Source organism: Lolium rigidum, chromosome 7 (genome assembly GCF_022539505.1).
Source record: "Lolium rigidum isolate FL_2022 chromosome 7, APGP_CSIRO_Lrig_0.1, whole genome shotgun sequence".
Taxonomy (NCBI): domain Eukaryota; kingdom Viridiplantae; phylum Streptophyta; class Magnoliopsida; order Poales; family Poaceae; genus Lolium; species Lolium rigidum.
The window spans coordinates 326,543,823-326,562,562 of record NC_061514.1 but is presented as its reverse complement, the minus strand read 5'-3'; the positions used below and the strand labels follow the sequence as shown (position 1 = coordinate 326,562,562).

General features: G+C 44.3%; 2 protein-coding genes across 2 annotated transcripts; both read left to right on the top strand.

Annotated features, from left to right (window-relative positions):
* Positions 1 to 2,045: 2,045 nt before the first annotated feature.
* On the top strand, positions 2,046 to 6,633 carry LOC124675376 (probable N-acetylglucosaminyl-phosphatidylinositol de-N-acetylase). Its single transcript, XM_047211449.1, has 9 exons — positions 2,046 to 2,233; positions 2,503 to 2,573; positions 3,397 to 3,461; positions 3,547 to 3,591; positions 3,666 to 3,746; positions 4,442 to 4,509; positions 4,930 to 4,978; positions 5,438 to 5,595; positions 6,032 to 6,633. Exons 1-9 carry the CDS (start codon positions 2,046 to 2,048, stop codon positions 6,093 to 6,095), a joined length of 789 nt encoding a protein of 262 aa, XP_047067405.1. The 3' UTR covers positions 6,096 to 6,633.
* A 6,981-nt stretch (positions 6,634 to 13,614) lies between these two features.
* On the top strand, positions 13,615 to 18,740 carry LOC124673361 (GDT1-like protein 2, chloroplastic). Its single transcript, XM_047209456.1, has 10 exons — positions 13,615 to 13,882; positions 14,443 to 14,602; positions 14,695 to 14,878; positions 15,734 to 15,781; positions 16,746 to 16,842; positions 17,006 to 17,166; positions 17,637 to 17,702; positions 17,828 to 17,878; positions 17,963 to 18,067; positions 18,298 to 18,740. The coding sequence occupies exons 1-10, from the start codon at positions 13,615 to 13,617 to the stop codon at positions 18,361 to 18,363; spliced, it is 1,206 nt and encodes a 401-aa protein (XP_047065412.1). The 3' UTR covers positions 18,364 to 18,740.

Here is an 18,740-nt window from a genome sequence, read left to right as displayed (position 1 = left end):
TAGATCGTATATATATACGCGGAGGTGCGGGAAAAAGAAAATGTGGTACGCTGAGCGGGAGTATCCGATTGACAAGTACGTGAGCACGTACGGTAGTGAAAATGCGGTACGCTAGAAAAAGAAATCACAGGCGCGCGGCTGGATTGAATTATTTTATTATTATTTTGCGAATTAAAAAATGGACGGCTAGCGAAAGCGAACTACTATAGTACGTACTTTGTGTGAAAGGGTGACTTCTCAGCTGATACGTACGTTACGGAAGAAGCTCGGTGTGCTGATACGTACGCACACACGCAGGCAGAGGGCAGCGACAATTAATGCTGGCGCAAGGCAAAAAAAAAAGGAAAGAGAAGGTTCGTGCAGGCGGAGAAGTTTTAATCGATGCATGGAAAGCCAATTCGTACTCCCGCCCGCAAATCAGCGCGAGGAGGTGGGTCCCCAAATGTTTGGTGCGATGCGTTGGGCCGAAGCTGGCTGCACGCACCTGAAAAGGGGCGTTCTTTGACTCGGTCGCGGTGAATGAAACGTCGGTTGACACGGTGGGCCCCAATTGAACTCGGACGGACGCACGCACCCACACGTGACACGGCGGCTGGATTAAACTGAAGAAGAGGTTGTTCCACATCGGGCCGGCGCGCGCGCGCGACCTGCTCCTCACGAGTCGTCTGTGTCTTGACTGTTGACTCCACGACCGATAGCTGACTGCACGCGCGCGCGAGCTGAGTTTGTTCCCGTCGTGGGCCGGGTTCCAGGGGAAGATGCAGACGTCGGGATCCTGCGCACACTCGCCGGCGTACAACCTGCTCGCCGCGTGCGCGTGGGACCCCAGGTACAAGGGCCTCTTCTTCTACGAGAGCACGGCCGTCTTCTCGCCGGCGCGATTCCGGTCCTTCGTCCTCGACGTGAAGCGGCTGCGGGACCTCGCCGGCGCGGAACACATGTGCGGCGTGGACGTCTACAACGGCCTCCTGGTCCGGTTCGTGAAGCGGTCGGAGGCGTTGCTCGGCCAGCCCGAGGACTCCGTGGTGGTGGACTTCAACTACTACCGCGAGTCGGACCCGGCGGCGGCGCGGCTCGACCAGGACGTGTGGGAGGAGGTGGAGCAGATGGCGTTCGTCAAGCACGGCGCGCGCCCGCACTGGGCCAAGAACAGGATGGTGGCATTCCGTGGCGTGCAGGGGAAGTACCCGGGATGGGCAAGGTTCGCCGCGGCGAAGCGGCAGCTAGACCCGAGGGGGTTGTTCGATAGCCTGTGGTCCGACGAGGTCGTGGGCAAGGACATCGGCAAGAGCGACGGCGACGGGTGCGCGCTGGACGGGCAGTGCGTGTGCTCCGAGGACAGGCACTGCAGCCCGGTGCAAGGGTACTACTGCAGAGAGGGACGTGTGTACACGGAGGCCAGGGTATGCAGATACTCTGCTTCATCCTCACCCCTTAATGTATGATGAGACATATATGTACCACTTCGCATGTTCCGAGAAAAAAAATGGATTCTTTGGTTCCATTTCGAAGCAATGAAAGTGAGACTGCGAGGCAAAAATCTTCTTTTGGTTATCTTGCCTTCTACCCTTCATAATTATCTTGCTCTGTGGATTTAATCAAAATCAAACTCTATAAAATGTAATTAAATATTTTTAAAAATATATCAACATGTATGATGAAAAGTTATCGTATTAGAATCTTTATGAAGTATATTTTCAAATTGAATGCACTTGATATTATTAATACTAACATTCTCTTTCTATTTTTGGTCAAGCTTTGATTTTAACTAAACCTAGAACGCAAGTTTTTTTTTTGACAATTAATACCACGCATATTCGTAGTAAACAGTAGTTACTGGAATTGATCTCAGCCGTCGAGAGGCGCGTATGTGGGATGACGACCGCCCGATTACTGAATGTCAATCGAAGCGTTAACTGAAAATCTTGCACACGTTGGGTCTGACAGTGAAGTTCCTCTTCGTCTTTGGCTCCTCTTTTCAGCCAGTGGCGTGTGCGAGTGCCTGCGCATCCAGGGCCGTGGCAGATTTGCCGGCCGAACTCGACATGGCGTGGATCTGGATGGTCCCGGCGGCCGGCGCCGTCCTCCTGTGGGCGGTTTCCCTCGGGCGGATGCTGTCCTCCTCCGCGCCATACAGCCTGCCTCCGAGCCCTCACTTCCCGCCCCCTCTCCGCGGCGACAGGAGGACCAGGAACGTGCTCCTGGTGCTCGCACACCCCGACGACGAGTCCATGTATGTCGCACCCCTCTCTCCAATCCTCTACTCTGCGTCGTGCACGCAAGGTGCTCGACGAAATTCATGTCTCGTCCGACTCGGGTCGCAAGTTGCGTAGTTCATGTAACTGAAATGGCGACCGAGCAGCTTATGAAAGGATTAATGATCGGTTTGTAGTTCGATTAAGACGAACACAAGTTGCGCCTCCGGTTTGGCGCCTTGACCTGTTCTACCATGTTTCTTAGGTTGCTTTCCTCTTATGTGAAATCCTTGTGTTACGAATGCAGGTTTTTCACCCCAACCATACTTTTCCTCAAGTCAAAAGGTCACAACATTCACATTTTGTGCATGTCCCTGGGTAAGTTTGCTCCTCTATTACAAATGAAGGTCTCTATTCTCTGTAGTCTGTCCATCTTCTTGTATGTGGTGCAGGAGTCATCATGCTCTCTATCCATTCGTTCAACCAAAATACAGAAAACACACCCATGGACTAGTTTCTGTTGAAACATACTTTGAACAGTACTAGCACTAGTATCAACCATTAGGACACACCACCCACTTTTGCATCCAAGAGTATGTAGAGGAACTGCGATCCATTCTCTGTATGTGGGAGGTCTTAGAGAAGGTTATGTCTGCATCACCTGGATAACTTATCCCCCTGCCAATTTCGAAGTAACATGCATCTGATATGCATGTACAAAAGTTATATCCATAGTAATTATTGCTGATTACCAGCGATGGCTGTCAGAAAATTAGAAAGAACATATCTCTCAAGTACAAAGGAGGCTTTGGGAATGTAATATTCTTATGTACTTGTCTTTATTTGTGTGTAGATCACAGCTAAAAAGGTGTGTTTATGAAAATTGTACATACATACTACACGTCTATATGTGCTTGCATGTTTTTGAGTTTTGAAAATGAAGTTTTTGATATTTGTAAGAAACACAGGGAGCTACTTCTACTTTTCAATGTTCTGGCACCAAATAGTTATTTTTCTCCTGGCTTACTCAAACGACACGCAATATATCCTAAACGTTTTACCACCAGAAATCAGTTACTTGTAATGAAAATACCGATGTAATTGTGTGCATACTAGAGCACCAATGCTCTCTTCTTTTGGCTTGTACACATGTGCGGACTGCGGAGTTAATCTTTCTTGGTGGTTACTGCCGTTTCTATAGGTAACGCTGATGGTCTTGGAAATATTCGTAAAAAAGAACTATACAAAGCCTGTGCAGCTCTTAAGGTACTCAAGTCCTACACTGCTCCATAGTGTACCCCTTGGAGAGCAAGTTTTTCTTCAGCTCTTAACAGGACTTTCATAATTGCAGATTCCAGCTGAGCAAGTTGAAGTCTTGGACCATCAAAAGCTACAGGTCACTCATTTTTCATAGTTCAGATACTATTCCAAACACAAGTGACAGTTGAACATACCCAATGTATATTGTAGGATGGATTTCAAGAAAAGTGGGATCACAGACTATTAGCAGAACTTACCATGGAGCAGATCCGTCTATGGGATATTGACACAGTAATGAGTTCATCTCAGTCCTCACATGAATTCAGGGTCGTAATATTGTGATTTCCTTGATTGTTGCACCATATTGGAAATTATCAAACTTGGAGGAACAAATATGCAAATGTGTTGATCACCTATTACATGTAATATGAGAAAGTTTGACTATGTACCATGCCAGCAATATTACTTTTATATACTTCCTGATCAATGAGTGTTATATACTTCCCAATCAATATTATTTTTGCACCATATTTGAAATCATCAAACTTGAAGGAACAAATATGCAAATGTGTTGATCATCTATTACATGTAATATGAGAAAGTTTGACTATTTACCATGACAGCAATATTACTTTTATATACTTCCCGATCAATGAGTGTTATACTTGTTCAAAGGAACATCTATTACATGTAATATGAGAAAGTTTGACTATTTACCACGACAACAATATTACTTTTATATACTTCCCGGTCAATGATTGTTATACATGTCCAAAGGAACTTCTGACAACCTCTTGCTAATCCTGCTTGTTCCTGAGCAAAGCCATGTTATCTTATACACTATGCGAACAGTTACTAGTATATCATATATTGTGCAATTCAAATGCTTTTATCTCCTTCCTCTGGACCTCTAAAGTGTGATTATTTGCATTTAATTTTACTTCCATTGTCCCTACTTACTACTGCAATATTTCATGATGTTTTAGATTGTGACCTTTGATTCCTGTGGAGTATCAGGTCATCCGAATCACTGCGACGTTCATCATGGTATAAGGTCAGTCAACTTGTTCAACACCCCTCTGCATACTAAAGGGCTACAGCACGACTCCATCCCCTACATGCATATATGAGTTCATTTAAAGACGGTTGCAATAGAATAATCAGACTAATTCTTGTGGTGCCAACTTGCCGCAAATTTGGCGTATACCATATTAGCATTTTGTTACACTTTTCTTTTCACACAATGCTGTTACAATGTGGATGTCCATACCGGTGACATCAGAATACCAGGTTCTGATCTCTTTTTGGTTGCAGTGAGCTGTGCTCATTCTGTCGCTAACTAGTTTCTCTCTTTTTTTGTTTTAATTATGGTTTTTACATGTTTGGATTACATCCAGATGCCTATTATATTTATGTGGTATATTTTTAGTCTATTGTTCTAGAGTCTAAACAGCATATTTTTTCTTGTGAACAGCAAGCTTCTTCATGAGAACCAGCAAAGAAACATTGAAGCCTGGGAACTTGTAAGGATTTTTCTCGAGAGCTTTGATCATCATCCCTTTCATTCTACAGTCTGAAAGAGCATATGAATATTTTGTTGATTTTCTGTATGGTATGCTTAAAATATTCATCTCACCATTTCCATAATCAAACTAGTTCTCTGAAAGATGTATTGACACGCTGTCCATCTCCTTTTATTCTTTTATCAATGTTGTTGGCACTTAAGCTAGTTATAAACTGAATGACATCTGACATGGGTAACAATAAATTAGTTGTGTTCTTATGCGCAGTTTGAACAATAGCAGTCAGTTTGATATCTGAAAATGTAGGCCGTCTTTGTACTGCACAAATTACTATGGCCTCCATCCTTTATTTTTCTGAGCAGTACAGATGTGCTCATGTACCATAGTCCATAGATTTTCTTGGATGAAACTAGCGTCTTAAAGTTAAGACTATTGATTATGGTTTCTTTGGAAATGTAGGTAAGCCTGAACATGTTCCGCAAGTACAGTGGTCCAGTTGACATCTGGCTATCTTCTTTGATTTCTTCAAGCTCAAAACAACCAATATGTTGTTTAGTTAACTGCAGCCCATCCCGAACCTTTGAGGCAATGGCTGCACACAGAAGTCAGTGGGTTTGGTAAGTATAATTAGTCTTCTCTACATTGACACATAACCTCTGTTGCCTTGTTTAGAAATTCTGACCTCAGCAGAATCATAAGGTCAGTTCATAACCTTTATCAAGTGAAATAAGATTTTAAACATAGCATAGCTATGTGTAATACCCCCTTTGAAGAAATGATGACATTGCCAAACATATAGTAATTTGTTTGACTAGATTTTTTTTGGTTAGACTTGTTCCGTTTTTAGGACAAATTGTTTGACTGGTAGACAGGTTGTTGGCAGCTTGACATGAGCCTGTACTAACTGCAATATTCAATTTCTCAACTTCAAATTATGCCACGCCCAACAATTAAGGAAGCTCCGGTTATCTATCTCAGAATTCTCAATGCTGTTGGTTTTGTAGGCCGTGCATTATATTTACGAAAGTCAACATATTCCTTTTGTTCTTGTAGGTTCAGGCGATTGTTCGTTAGGTTCTCAAGTTACACATACATGAACATGCTCCGGAAAATTTAGCATTTGATGGATGCCATGTCAAATCAACAAGTGTCTCGGTATCAAGAAGCTTCTTCATAAGTAGTACAAGACAACTGTGTTGGCTTGCTTCTGCTGGATTAGACGAATCAAGGGTACACATATGTTTATGGGCGTGCGAGATACTGAAACTTTTGATCCCCCTGCAGAGATGGCAGCAATGGCAGTCCCTCTTGCAAGAAACTCCAGTGTTAGCTATTTGAAGAAACTTCAATGCTAGTGCTGGTGGCAATGGCGGACCGTGGGATGGCTGTTATTTTTACTGTTTATTGCGGTGTAAATTTGAGATGGGTGCAAACTTAAAATCATTAAAGGCATGTACAATGCAAGATGTTTAGGGCAGCCACACTGCAGGGCGCTTAACCCAGGCGCTTAAATTGGCAATTGTTGCATGCAGCAAGCGCTGGCAGCCTTATTTTGTACTGAATCAGCAAGCTCTCTTTTTTTCCCCACGGGGAACTAGCAAAACGGCTGGGATTCAATCCCTAGCGTCCATGTATAAGCCACACTGTGGCTGCCCTTAGGGAGATGTTTATAAAAATAAACTGATTTTTTTTTACTTAAGCACCGGTGTTTATTTATACTAAACCGATTTCTAAGTAGACATCTCTCCTAACACAAATAAGCTCCGGTATTTAATAAAATGCTTGGTTTATTTTTTTAGCACCTTGCATTGTACAGGGCGTAGTGATAAATTCACAATTACGTCCAAAAGTGCACTTTTTCAAAAGATGTTGTGTTGTTTCCTCTTGATTACAAAAACAACACTTAGTGCACTCATGCCAGTTCCGTTTGTTGAGATTATTTTTAGTTAAAATCACCTTCTTATTGAGAAACCACATAATAATTTTGATTTAAAATGGGACCTTAATCTTCCAGATATATTTCTTAAGATAAATATACATGGTTGAACTTGCGCTGGAAATATCCTGCCACCACGTGTTAATTTGGGCCTTCTCATTCTTCGAAGAAGTTAAAAAGATGCAGTGTTACAGGATGTTTGCAGGGGTGTCTGGTAAAAGAAAATGGCACTCTTCTCTAATTCCCAAAAAGACAAAAAGAAAAGGGGAAAAACTGCAGGAATTTTTACAGCACGGTTGCCAGCTAAGCTAGAATCACATGAGCAGTTGCGAGGAACACAGCTGCCATGTCAGCTCTCTGAAGATAGCAGTTACTGAAGCTTCCAAATCCGTCAGGCCTTGTTTGGCAGTGGAGTTAACGGGGATCAGTGGGGATAATCTGCTAGGGGATTGGGTGATACCCCTATCTCCACCCAATCCCCTCAAATCCCTGTAAAACCCCATCCCTAATCCCAGCTTTTAAAAATAGCTATTTGGTGGACAGAGATTATTGGTGCACAACGGAATGTCAATCAGCAAGACAAATCAACAAACGTTACCAAAGATTCGATTTGTTTGTCATGAGCCACACGGAAAACTCTGAACTGAATCATATTTGAGGTTTAGCCATAAGTTTAAAATTGACAATAGAAATCAAGAATAGTCTTGAAATAAGGACATCTTCAACGGAGCGACACAAATGGATGTTTGTGACCACGTGGATCGAAAATGCATATGTACTCCATCTCAGCGGCTCGGCGCATAGTGTTCGACCTGTCCGCCGAGACGCAAACGCGACCCAAATATGCGGCACATTTACGTCTGCGTGGACAATGCGCTCCGCTCGGTCGTTGGCACGCTTCTCACACCGGCCCGCCTGGCAGCGACACATATGCTTAGTCTTCAGCGTGGCATAACTTACGGGTGGCGTGCTATAGCTTTTCAGGGCCGCGTTAATGGCGTGTCTCGCGTTCCGCGCACATGCGCTAGTGGGCAGTGTCGCGGTGACATAACATTGAATGTGAGGTGGCGTCCGAGCCTTTTTAAGGCCTGCTGGCGGCGCCCATTTTCTCGACCACGTCATTGCCAGAGTCCGTCGTATCCACCCAACCGACGCTATGGGGAAGTACCTGCGACGCCATCGTCATCCTCATCGTCGGACATGCATGACGAGGAGGCGCCCGTGCTGTTCGAGTTCATCGTCGTCCTCAAGGACGACCCACACGGCATCCAGAGGCTGCCGAACGACTTCGCCGACTTCGTCACCGACGATGAGCGCCCGGACTCGCTGCATCTGCGGGAGGATGGCTGTCACTGCTGCAGGTGGATCGTCGACGTGATCTACAATGCGCGCGGCGAGATGTACCTCCACATCGACTGGGAGAAGTTCATCATTTCAAGCAACCGATACTGAAGAAGAGTAGAACCGGCTCAAAACCGTCGACATCAAGCAACGCCGAAGTTGGGCGCGGCAGAAGCACTCGGCCACAGGTTTAAGAACTGAAACCCATGAGATGAACTCACAACTGAAACCCACGGAACCTCAGGTCCCAATCTAAACCTCCAACCAAAACCTCAGTTGGATACAAATATGCAAAGGTTTCATAGTAACAATTTCTTTATCTTACTCTATTTCCTTGAAGTTTTCCCAACAAGGTGAGAGCTCTCCACTGAATGAATTAGTTGGAGAGAATGCCGGACTCTTCCTGTCAATAAAAGAAAGACCCTCTGTTGCCGATGTCTTTATAACTTTCCTTTCCTGCCTTTGACGTACATAATGCAACTACCATATCATGCTTCTTACTTTGCACAAGAATACAAAGAAGTAAATCATCCAGACAACGAAAATACCTATCGGAACCTGGCAACCCGCGAGGACGAAAACCAGCCAATCAGAGAGCGTCAGGTGGCTGACAGCATGTGTATTCCTAGCCTGTATGTGATATGTATTGATGCATATTCGTATTAAAAGAAATAGAGTCTGACACCTGACTGCGATCACATTACTCCTCCTAGCTATCTCCAACCTTCGTCTTCAGTCACTCACCCCCAACAACCACTGAGGCCGGCCGTCCAGATGCTCGCCGGCATGCGCGCCTTCAAGCTCCAGCGCATCTCCTGGCCGGCCGGCATGCCCCACCACGGCGGCAGTGCGGTGCTAGCTCGGGCGGCGGAGGAGGGCTTATTGGCGGGGCGCGGCGGCCACCAACGGTGAGTTGAAGCGGCTCCCACCTTGGCCCAGCTCTGGCGACACCGCGTCCGAGTACTTCTCCGCCGCGCTGCGCCCCCCGCCGGCCGTGGCAGGGGTCACGCTCTCGCTCGGCAACAATGCGCCGGACGTCTTCGCCAACGTCGTCTCTTTCGCCATGCTCCTGCACCGAGCTCCTCCGGTCGCCGTGCTCCTCCGTCCAATCTCGTAGATAGCGAGTTCCTCTGGCAGCGGTACTCCTCGACCCAAGCTAGCATCAAGGTAGCCTACCGCCGTATCGCTGCCAATCAGTAAGAGCCGACGCTGTGTTAGGCCTGACTTCTCCAAGATGCTCGAGCAGGTTTGGTGTGGGTCGCTGCTTCACGTACAGGCCAAACCTATGGCACGAGCAGACCTCGGCTGGCCATGATTTACCTATGCCACCATTTTTCTTTGTAGGATATAGCCCAATTCTCTTGATTTGGTTTCCTTTTGCCTGTTCGTTTTGTACACATTTTCCTTCATTTCATTCTAAACCGGCAAAATGATTGAGTGGTGAAATGAACATCTATTTTTATTTTTCCCGTGAAGTCCAGATCTCATCGACTAAATGCCGTATTTTTTTTTTAATCTTGTGGATCTGATTTGCAAACGGATTAGTGAATATGTACATATTTCTTTTCTATTTTTCTCATGTTTATCTAGATCCGAACTAAGCTTGTATTTTTTCAGTAATCATCATATGAACATGATCTGAAAGAAGATCAGTTAATTTGAACGAATTAAATAAGCTGTAAAATACAAGCAGAGTTTGATGAAGCATCATCATCTTATTAAATTTATATGCAACATTTTGTGTATGCACCATTGATTAAAAAGTGGTGTCTAAAACTTTCTGTTTCAAAATTGGTCACTTTGACTCTCACCGCCATTGGTTAATGTGACAGCTTCCAACGTATCTAATTCTGATAGCTTCCAAGAACTCTTCCCGTGTACTAAAAGAATTTGTTCCAAAAATTATTGTTATAATAGAGAACCATTAGTACAAACATTTAAGTTGAATTTGTACAAAATCACATACGAAATGTTCATTTTAGATTAGCACAAAATCACATTTTTTACCATCTGCAGCACTAGTACAAAATGTTTGATTTCGTTAATTGTCATAGCCGCCAACAGATCTTTTCATATATCAAGAAATAATGCTTCAAAATTAGTGCTATAACAGGAAATCATTAGTACACAATATTTAATTTAGATTAGTACAAAGTCATTTGTATCATTATTCAATGTGTTGTACTTATGTTTTTAGTATTACGAGGTAAATTTCAATCTTACAAATCCATTTTTGCTAGAAAGTATTGGCAGATTTTTTTATTTTAGAATTCCTTGAGGCAAAAAAAATCTATCAAAATTGGATGCTGATAGTTTTATTTTAGAATTCCTTGAGAATACTAAAAAAAAATATGTTTTGAGTATTTTACGCGCGTCTTGCTTGCTCGCATGAACTGAAGCTTGGATGCTGGTAGTTCAAAAGATCATTATTAGCCAACAGTTCAGGCTGGTCATAGTGGTAAGTATCATGTAGTAGTATCATGCATATGATACTTGTGTATGATACTATCTCTATAGTGGTTAGTATTATGAAGTAGTATCATAGTCATGCTATATTTATTGCTTTTTAGAATCTCAATGCAAATTTGTGCACAAGATTTGTTTGACATTAACTTTTCTCGTGACATGCGCTATGATACAATATCTACCTATGTTACTCTAATCTCCTCTCTCCTCCTTAATTAGCTTCCACATCAGCATTTTTGTGGGACCAATATGCATGATACTACATTATGATACTAGCACTATGACTAGCCTCAGGCCTTCTCAAGGTTTACTCATCGAATCTTCACTTACAAGTATTAATGAGGAAGGGGAAAGTGAGCCAGCATGCATGCATGATGCGTATTAAAATTGTGTGCAGAGTACGAACCTGTACCGCTGATTGTTTCAGAGACTTCAGCAGCAGATCTTAAAGACAATGGGCCAGTATACATGCAAACGCATTCATTGCCGTCCATGTATAACCATGCGTATCTAACGTACTAAATCAGAGAAAATCAGTGTATAAACTAATTGCTATATTAGATGCTAATCGTAGTGCAATCATGGACGGGTGTGATATCGACCTCGCCCGTTGCCGGGTTCCAAACGTGCGCGTCGATCCAGACAACTACTAATTTGTTAGAAGACATGGCTTCTTTTCAGTTCACAGCTAAGGTATGCATTAAGAAAAGGACAGAAAGATAAATTGGATGTCCAAACAAGTTACAATAAAATCTGAATTATCAGGCTAATTACCAAACAAGAATGTACAACATATACAGGTCAGTAGAGAAACAACAAGCAACCATTTCATCTTTGCCTAAATAATACATATACACAAGTTCTGTTTAGAATTGCCTTATTGAGCACAACGGAACCTATCAGGCTTACATGCATATACACAAATTAAAGTCTAGGAAATATATCTATATTCTTTTTGCAGACTAGTGCGATTAAAATAGAGTAAACAAGCTATTTAGAAAAGTTCAGAATTTTTTTTTTAAATGGCAAGTTCCATGTCTCCAATTTTCACTAAAGCTGAAAAAAGTAGTAGTCAAAAGAGTATTAATAAGCTTGACAAATAAATAGTAATTCTATTGTACAAGTGCCAGTGACTTGCAATCAGTGGTCTTACACGAGAGCAGGTTAGCTAGCAAATATTTTTACGGTGTCCTTACTTCAGACATTTGTACACTGGTGTTGGCTTCTATGTATGTTAAGTTGAGAACAGATAGGAACCAAGTAGCTTTATGGAAGCACGTTAGATTGTAGAACCCAAATTCGTCCAGTGGTGAACCAAGTAGTACGCATCTAGTTTCAGATCAAGATGGCATCTACCTTGAAGTAAACTGACACTGACACAGTAGAGCAGCTTTTTTTTTTTTTTTGAAAAGTAGAAACTTGTATTCATAAAGTAGCAAGGATACATAACAGTAAGAAATACAAGAAACACCAAAGTGGATACAGGCGGAAAACCACCCGGAGACATCCATCATCCTCTCGCCGCCATCGAAGCCGGACACCACCAGCTTCGGCAGCAGCCCTCGGAGCAGGAAGAACCCCTAGCCATAAGGCGACGATGGACCGCAATAGCCACCAGCCCCGAAGGACCGGATCCGGGACGCAAACGATCGTCGGCCGGCGACACGCGCCGATCTTGCACCGCTCCCGATCCGGCCGGGAAGGACCAGATCCCTCCACCACAAGCCGCAGCTCACCCTCCGAAGCAGCACCACCCGCACCACTCCATAGCCTCCATATCTCGGCAGCCCCCACACCGTCGAAGGAGGAGACGACGGTGCGTCGACGACGGGCCCAGGCAGAGGATCCCCGGAACACACGCACGCCATCGCCGCCATGACAAGCGCACGGGGAACTCCCACAGGTCCATCACCGCCGCCCGGGGCGAGGCGAGAGGGAGCCGGACTCGGGAAGACCAAAACGCCGGAAGCATCGCCGCCGCTCCCTCGCAAGCGACAACACCGGCGACACACTTCCAAACCCTATTTACACACCGCACGCACGGATCCGGGGTTCCCCACCCCTCCGCCGCCGAGCGAGCGGAGGGGAAGGGGAACCCATGGCGGCGCCGGCGAAACGGGGGGAAGACCTCGACCGCCCTCTCAAGCCTCACGATCTACTGTAGCAGAGGGGAGGGGAGAGAGGCACAACTGGCGAGCCGTCAGTAGAGCAGCTTGGCCGGGAGGGGGTCAGACTAGAGCGGCGGACAACTCACTGGTGTAGAGGCTGGCCTTCTCCTCGCCCTCATACACGACGAACTCCGCCTCCTGCACCGCCCGCACCTTGCCGTCGAAGGTGAAGTTCCTGCGAGCGATCAGCACCGGTCAGATTTCAACAACGGGGGCGATGTGGAGGAGCTCGACAAGATCCATGTTTGGCTTCGCCCGATCGATGATCCGCTCCTCCCGCAGCTCCTCGCCCCTCCCGCAGTTCAGGCCGTCTCCGCTCGCCGGCCGCCGTCTCCGGTCGTCGCGTCGCCAGTTACCCTGCGCTTGGCCGGGGACGGGGATAATTCACGGGGTCAGGGTCGTGGATTGCGTCCAAGAGGGAAAATGGGCCGGGGACGGGGATACGCGGGGATAGGCGGGGTTAAAATTGGCCAAAACGCTAGCACCAAACGAGCGATTAGGGAAAATCGGGGATTGAAAGTTGACCCGGGATAATACTCGCTAATCCCCCGAATACTCCACAACCAAACGAGGCCTCACAGCCTCACAGGGCAACTCACTCAGCTCGCCTGGCCCGCCGGAGCTTCCTCTTCAGCTCAGCTCAGCTCAGCTCAGCTCTGGTGTACTTCCCACCGTCGGATGCCCACGCAACCCTATCTCAAAAACCGCGAGGAGTCCCCGTCCCCATGGCATCCCGAGCGTGCGGCCATTCCGGCCTCCCGGCGGCTCGCCGGCACGCGGCTCGCCACGCCCTCCTCCTCCCGGCGGCGGCTCCCCCGTGCGTCTCGCAGCCCGCTTCCCGTCGGAGAAGCCACGCTCACCTAGCCTGCGCCGCTGCCGGCCTTCATTCCACGGAAGCACACCGCGGGCTGGAATTCTCCTCCACTAGCAGCGCTCCTGCCCTCTGCTGGACTAGCTCGGGTGCTCCCCGGGTTGTCTCCTCTTCTTACCTTGGTAAGCACCCCTTAGCCTGCTATGGATTGCGTGACGTTTCTCTGCTGCCAGTAACCAAATCCAAATCTGATCCATACATCGAGGTTCGATTCTGCTGCGCAAGATTCGGGTTGACTCTGTTGCATTGCCCGTCTCATCGTCGAAATGACTAGTGGTTCTTGGTGACGGGTTGTGCCTCTGACATGCTTGATGAAATGACCGAACACACTCAATCGCATTGTCCTCACTGTGCTTGATGGAGCGCTCTAGAAGAAATAGCAAAGCATGAAAGCGCAGTTGCAATTGCAGGAAACCCAAGGAAGCGCTCAACATGATCTAAAGTTTGTGCTCTCTCATGATCTCTCCACATTGTGCACTCAGTTATCCGTATGCACGTCAACCTCTACATGGCATGCACTTCCATTCTGTATTTATGCCAAAGGGGACTTGCATAACACTGTCTAGAATCTTCTTTATTGCAATCTGCTAGAATCATGGCTTTTTGTTATTTAGGTTATTATTAATTCAATCTTGGTGAGGTATATTATCTTTTTTTTAATCACATGGTTTCATTATAACAGTAAGATGTAGGTCGTTGTCATTGTTGAAGCCAATAATAAGGCATGATGTCAGAGTGCAAACATCCAATGTGAACCTTGGAGCTGGGAGCTATGATGGAGATCAAGCAGGTAGCCATGGAGAACAGTTGGATAGCTCTGGTACCAAAAGTACAAATGAACCGTGAGTTCTCGTCCTTCACTGTTTTCCATCCAAGTTTTGTCCTGGCCTCTGACAAATGGGATTGAGCTTATACTGTGGACAATGCATGGCAGAGCAAAACCACTCGCGGGTTATCGTTACATTCAAGCTATTGCTGTGGTGCTACTTCTGTGCGCACTGGCATCTGCTTTCATTGTTTTCTTTAAAGGACAGCCATCTGCAGTTGTAGCAGCGCTAGCAAAGTCAGGTTTCACGGCAGCATTTACACTGATTTTCGTATCGGAGATTGGAGATAAGGTATATAACCCATTCCCGTAGGCCTCTTTCTCTTCTTGTTATCCCTCTAGGTACATTTGATCGTGTCTCGTACCCTCCTCTAGAAAGAGTTTTTTTATTTATTCTCATTTCCTTCATAGTGGCCTGCTTCAAGTCTAGGGTTCACATACACTCTTTGTTGTCAGTCCTTTTTTTAAGATTTAATACTCATGCTCTGTCACTAAAGTTTTGAGTCACCCCTCTGTGGAGTCTTTTCTCACGAGTAGAAGCTTGATATAATGAACCCTTGGTGAGTAATGTATAGCATTAAACATAGCAGCATGCAGCTTGATCTACAGTTTTGATTGTGATTTCTGCTCTTAAGAATTTGGGACCTTGATTGCCAGATCTGTAAGATTCGAGTTTTATTACATTGATAACATACCGTGTTTAGTTTAGACCTTAGATCACCATCAATTGTAGCTATATATTAATACTCATGCTGAGCATGCTAAAGTTCAGAGTCACCCCTCTGTGGAGTCTTTCTTCTCATGAGTAGAAGCTTGATATAATGAACCCTTGGTGTGTAATGTATAGCATGTAACATAGCAGCATGCAGCTTGATCTGCAGTTCTGATTGTGAGTTATGCTCTTACGAATTTGGGAACTTGATTGTCAGTTTATAAGATTTGAGCTTTATTGCATTGACAGATACTGTGTTTAGTTTAGACGTTAGATCACCATCAATTGTAGCTACATATTGCGCCAGTGTTTTTCCTCGTCTGGAACCTTTAATCAGCGAACATCCTATGCTTTGTGTTGATGCTTATTTGGTATGTTTAATACAGTCAAGTAAACCAAGAAATTTGACCAGATTGACCCTTCTTGTCATTGCAGACATTTTTCATTGCTGCACTACTCGCTATGCAGTATCAGAAAGCATTGGTATGTCGAGGACCCTGACATTTTACATCTGTCACACCTTATTGCCTAGTTATTCCATTTCCCCTCTAATCTAGTTTTTCCTTCCCTGTGAGTCTCATCTTGATTGCTAGAATAGTATATATAATGGTTTATGCCGTTTTGTGTATATGAAAGACTAGCATGCCCTTGTAACGGGATTCTGTGGAGGGGTCTTATGATCACTGGCCATTGCTCTTACATTTGTGTAAAAAGTTGAGCAGAGAATAACCCCTTGTAAACATAAGACATACCCTTGATCCATCCAAGAGCACTAGAGCAGGAAGACTGTTTTGTAGCTAGAGTTCAAGATATCAATGAAAGTGAGTTCATTCCTAACTATGTGCTAAAAGGCAACGAGATAAAACACATATCAAACTACATGTAGGGGCCTTGACATGCTTTTGATGGTGCATAAATTATTGTGGTCTCACTTACAGGCACTTCAATCGCAGCTTAGCACACAACCTGCCACTAGACTTTAGCACCATCCTGTAGCATTTTACTTGTGCCAGAAGCCCTGAACCTAGCTACTGATGGTGGCAGGCCGGCAGCCTGAGGTGAGGTTGTAGAAGCAGAGGTTACCGGGGAATGGCAATAGATGCATCTGGCCGTGCCGAAGGATGCATTCGATATGAAATTTGGGAAGACACGTTTGTATCTTAGTATGCCATTTTCGATAAACTGATACCTATTTTAGCGATTTCACATGGCATAATTGTCTCAACTGGCATATCTATGGGAATTATTATTTTATGCCACCATTTTCATAGATTTAGTCTTGAGGTGTCATTTCCAGCATCATGGTTACTTGAATGTCATTCATATGTTTGTCTCCTGATGATGATATCATTGCTTTTAGTTTTATCATTTGTAGAGAAATATTTGATTTCCTAGCTAACTATTTTAATGTTGAATTAGTGATTAATTATGTCCATTTTGTGAGCAGGTTTTACTTGGGTCAATGGCTGCTCTTTCCCTGATGACTATCGTGAGCGTCGTGATTGGACGGATCTTTCAGTCTGTACCAGCACAGTTTCAAACAAGTTAGTAACACTACATACCTTGTTAGCTAAATCAGTTGGTTGTGTTTTAAAGAAAATTCAACACTTACTCTGTTACTGATGCAAAATGGTTTGTAATATAGATGTGTTATGCTTTGCACTCAGATATACTAACAGACATACACACAAACATGTTTTCCTGCAGCTTTGCCAATAGGAGAATATGCAGCAGTTGCGCTCCTTGCATTTTTTGGTTTCAAATCAATTAAAGATGCATGGGCACTTCCAGATAATACAAATGGGAATCTTGAAGAAAACTCTGAATCTGGCGAACTAGCTGAAGCTGAGGAGCTTGTTAAGGAAAAGGTTGCTCTTTCCAGATATTTCGATTCTGTCATGCTTTCCTGTATAAAGGCTCACCGTCCAGTATGCAACTTTGGCCATTACTTTTCATGTGAATAAGCTAGTAAAACATTGTATAAGTTCTAGTATTGTGGAATTCTGTTTCATAATAAATCTGATGTTACTATTTTCACTTGCCCAATCTAGATATTTTGCTATGCATTGCAAGCCAAAACTAGAGAGGTTTGACTTTGACGATACATTTTCTAATACATCACCTATTTCCAAACGGATGTAGCATAAATCTTTTGCTTTACTTTAAGTTCCTGAAAATCTGCAGCAGCTATGCAGTGGCCAAGCAAAGATTTGCTGCTTTAGCATGTGATGCTTTTGTGAATTTAATTATTCAATTGTGTTCCAGACAGACTTGAAGTGATGAAAGTTCCATGCCTTCCTGCCATCTTTTGTTTACTGAAAGGTTGTTTGCTTTGTAGGTTTCACAGAAACTCACCAGTCCTCTGGCGATTATCTGGAAATCCTTTAGTCTTGTTTTCTTTGCAGTAAGTTGTTTCTCATCCTCAGAAACATTATATGTCTAATACTTACAGCTGCATAAGCTCGGATGTTAAATCTTGTCAATTCATGAACAATGGTTTATCGATTGCCGAACTTTCTGTACATGTAGGAGTGGGGAGATCGCTCTATGCTGGCTACAATTGCTTTAGGTGCCGCACAGGTCTGTTCAGCACATAGATACATCGCTTGCTTGATTAGTTGGTCCAGCTCTGTTTAATCATAAACCGGGCTCTTATTTTTGCAGTCCCCTTTGGGCGTTGCTAGCGGGGCCATAGCTGGACACTTGATTGCAACTTTGTTTGCGATTATTGGAGGAGCATTCCTAGCCAACTACCTGTCCGAGAAACTGGTAAGATAGCTAAAATACTTATGATCGATCTTTCATGCTTTGGCTTGTCGTCAGTTTCAGATACTTCGTGAGTACAAGCATAAATTGTAATGCAACTGCAACTAGTGTATTGCTAGTTCTGGTTGCTTCTTGTTTAGATTAATCATCAACACTTCGGCTCATTTTTTTGCATAATTTTGAGAGCTTGGCTTTAGTTCATATGGCTTACGATAAAATGCATATCTCACCAGGTTGGTCTGCTGGGAGGAGTACTGTTTTTGCTGTTTGCCGCTGCCACACTTTTTGGTGTATTCTGATCTGTCTGAAGAATCTGCTGCTAGCAGTAGTTTTTCACATTGCCAATGTGGTAACCCATTCTGAAGTTTGAGGGGCATTCCACTCTGAAGTTTTAGTTGCGCAAATTTTATGTATGTAATTGTAATTAGGTATTCCTGGACTTTTCAGAAGATTTTGATGTGTATAATTGTTGTTGTATCTTGAATGTCATGTTAAGTATGTCTTGTAGGATATCTGGATTCCTTTTGTGTGTGAACACTAAACGCTGTCATCGTATCTTCGAGAGCCCATTTAGCTAAGGCATGTACCTATCCCATAAACAAAGGCCTGATACCTCATTGTAAATTTGTAATTGCATCTCTGATATCAATAAAGTGAAAGACAGGGGTTGTCTTCA

What these genes read in the sequence shown, in the direction of transcription:
- LOC124673361 (XM_047209456.1), top strand. Translation starts at nt 13,615, where the DNA reads ATGGCATCCCGAGCGTGCGGCCATTCCGGCCTCCCGGCGGCTCGCCGG. An exon ending in ACCAGCACAGTTTCAAACAA is followed by an intron (nt 16,843 to 17,005) that starts GTTAGTAACACT and finishes GTTTTCCTGCAG; the next exon opens with CTTTGCCAATAGGAGAATAT. An exon ending in TTAGTCTTGTTTTCTTTGCA is followed by an intron (nt 17,703 to 17,827) that starts GTAAGTTGTTTC and finishes CTGTACATGTAG; the next exon opens with GAGTGGGGAGATCGCTCTAT.
- LOC124675376 (XM_047211449.1), top strand. Translation starts at nt 2,046, where the DNA reads ATGGCGTGGATCTGGATGGTCCCGGCGGCCGGCGCCGTCCTCCTGTGG. An exon ending in CACCCCGACGACGAGTCCAT is followed by an intron (nt 2,234 to 2,502) that starts GTATGTCGCACC and finishes TTACGAATGCAG; the next exon opens with GTTTTTCACCCCAACCATAC. An exon ending in TGGACCATCAAAAGCTACAG is followed by an intron (nt 3,592 to 3,665) that starts GTCACTCATTTT and finishes TGTATATTGTAG; the next exon opens with GATGGATTTCAAGAAAAGTG.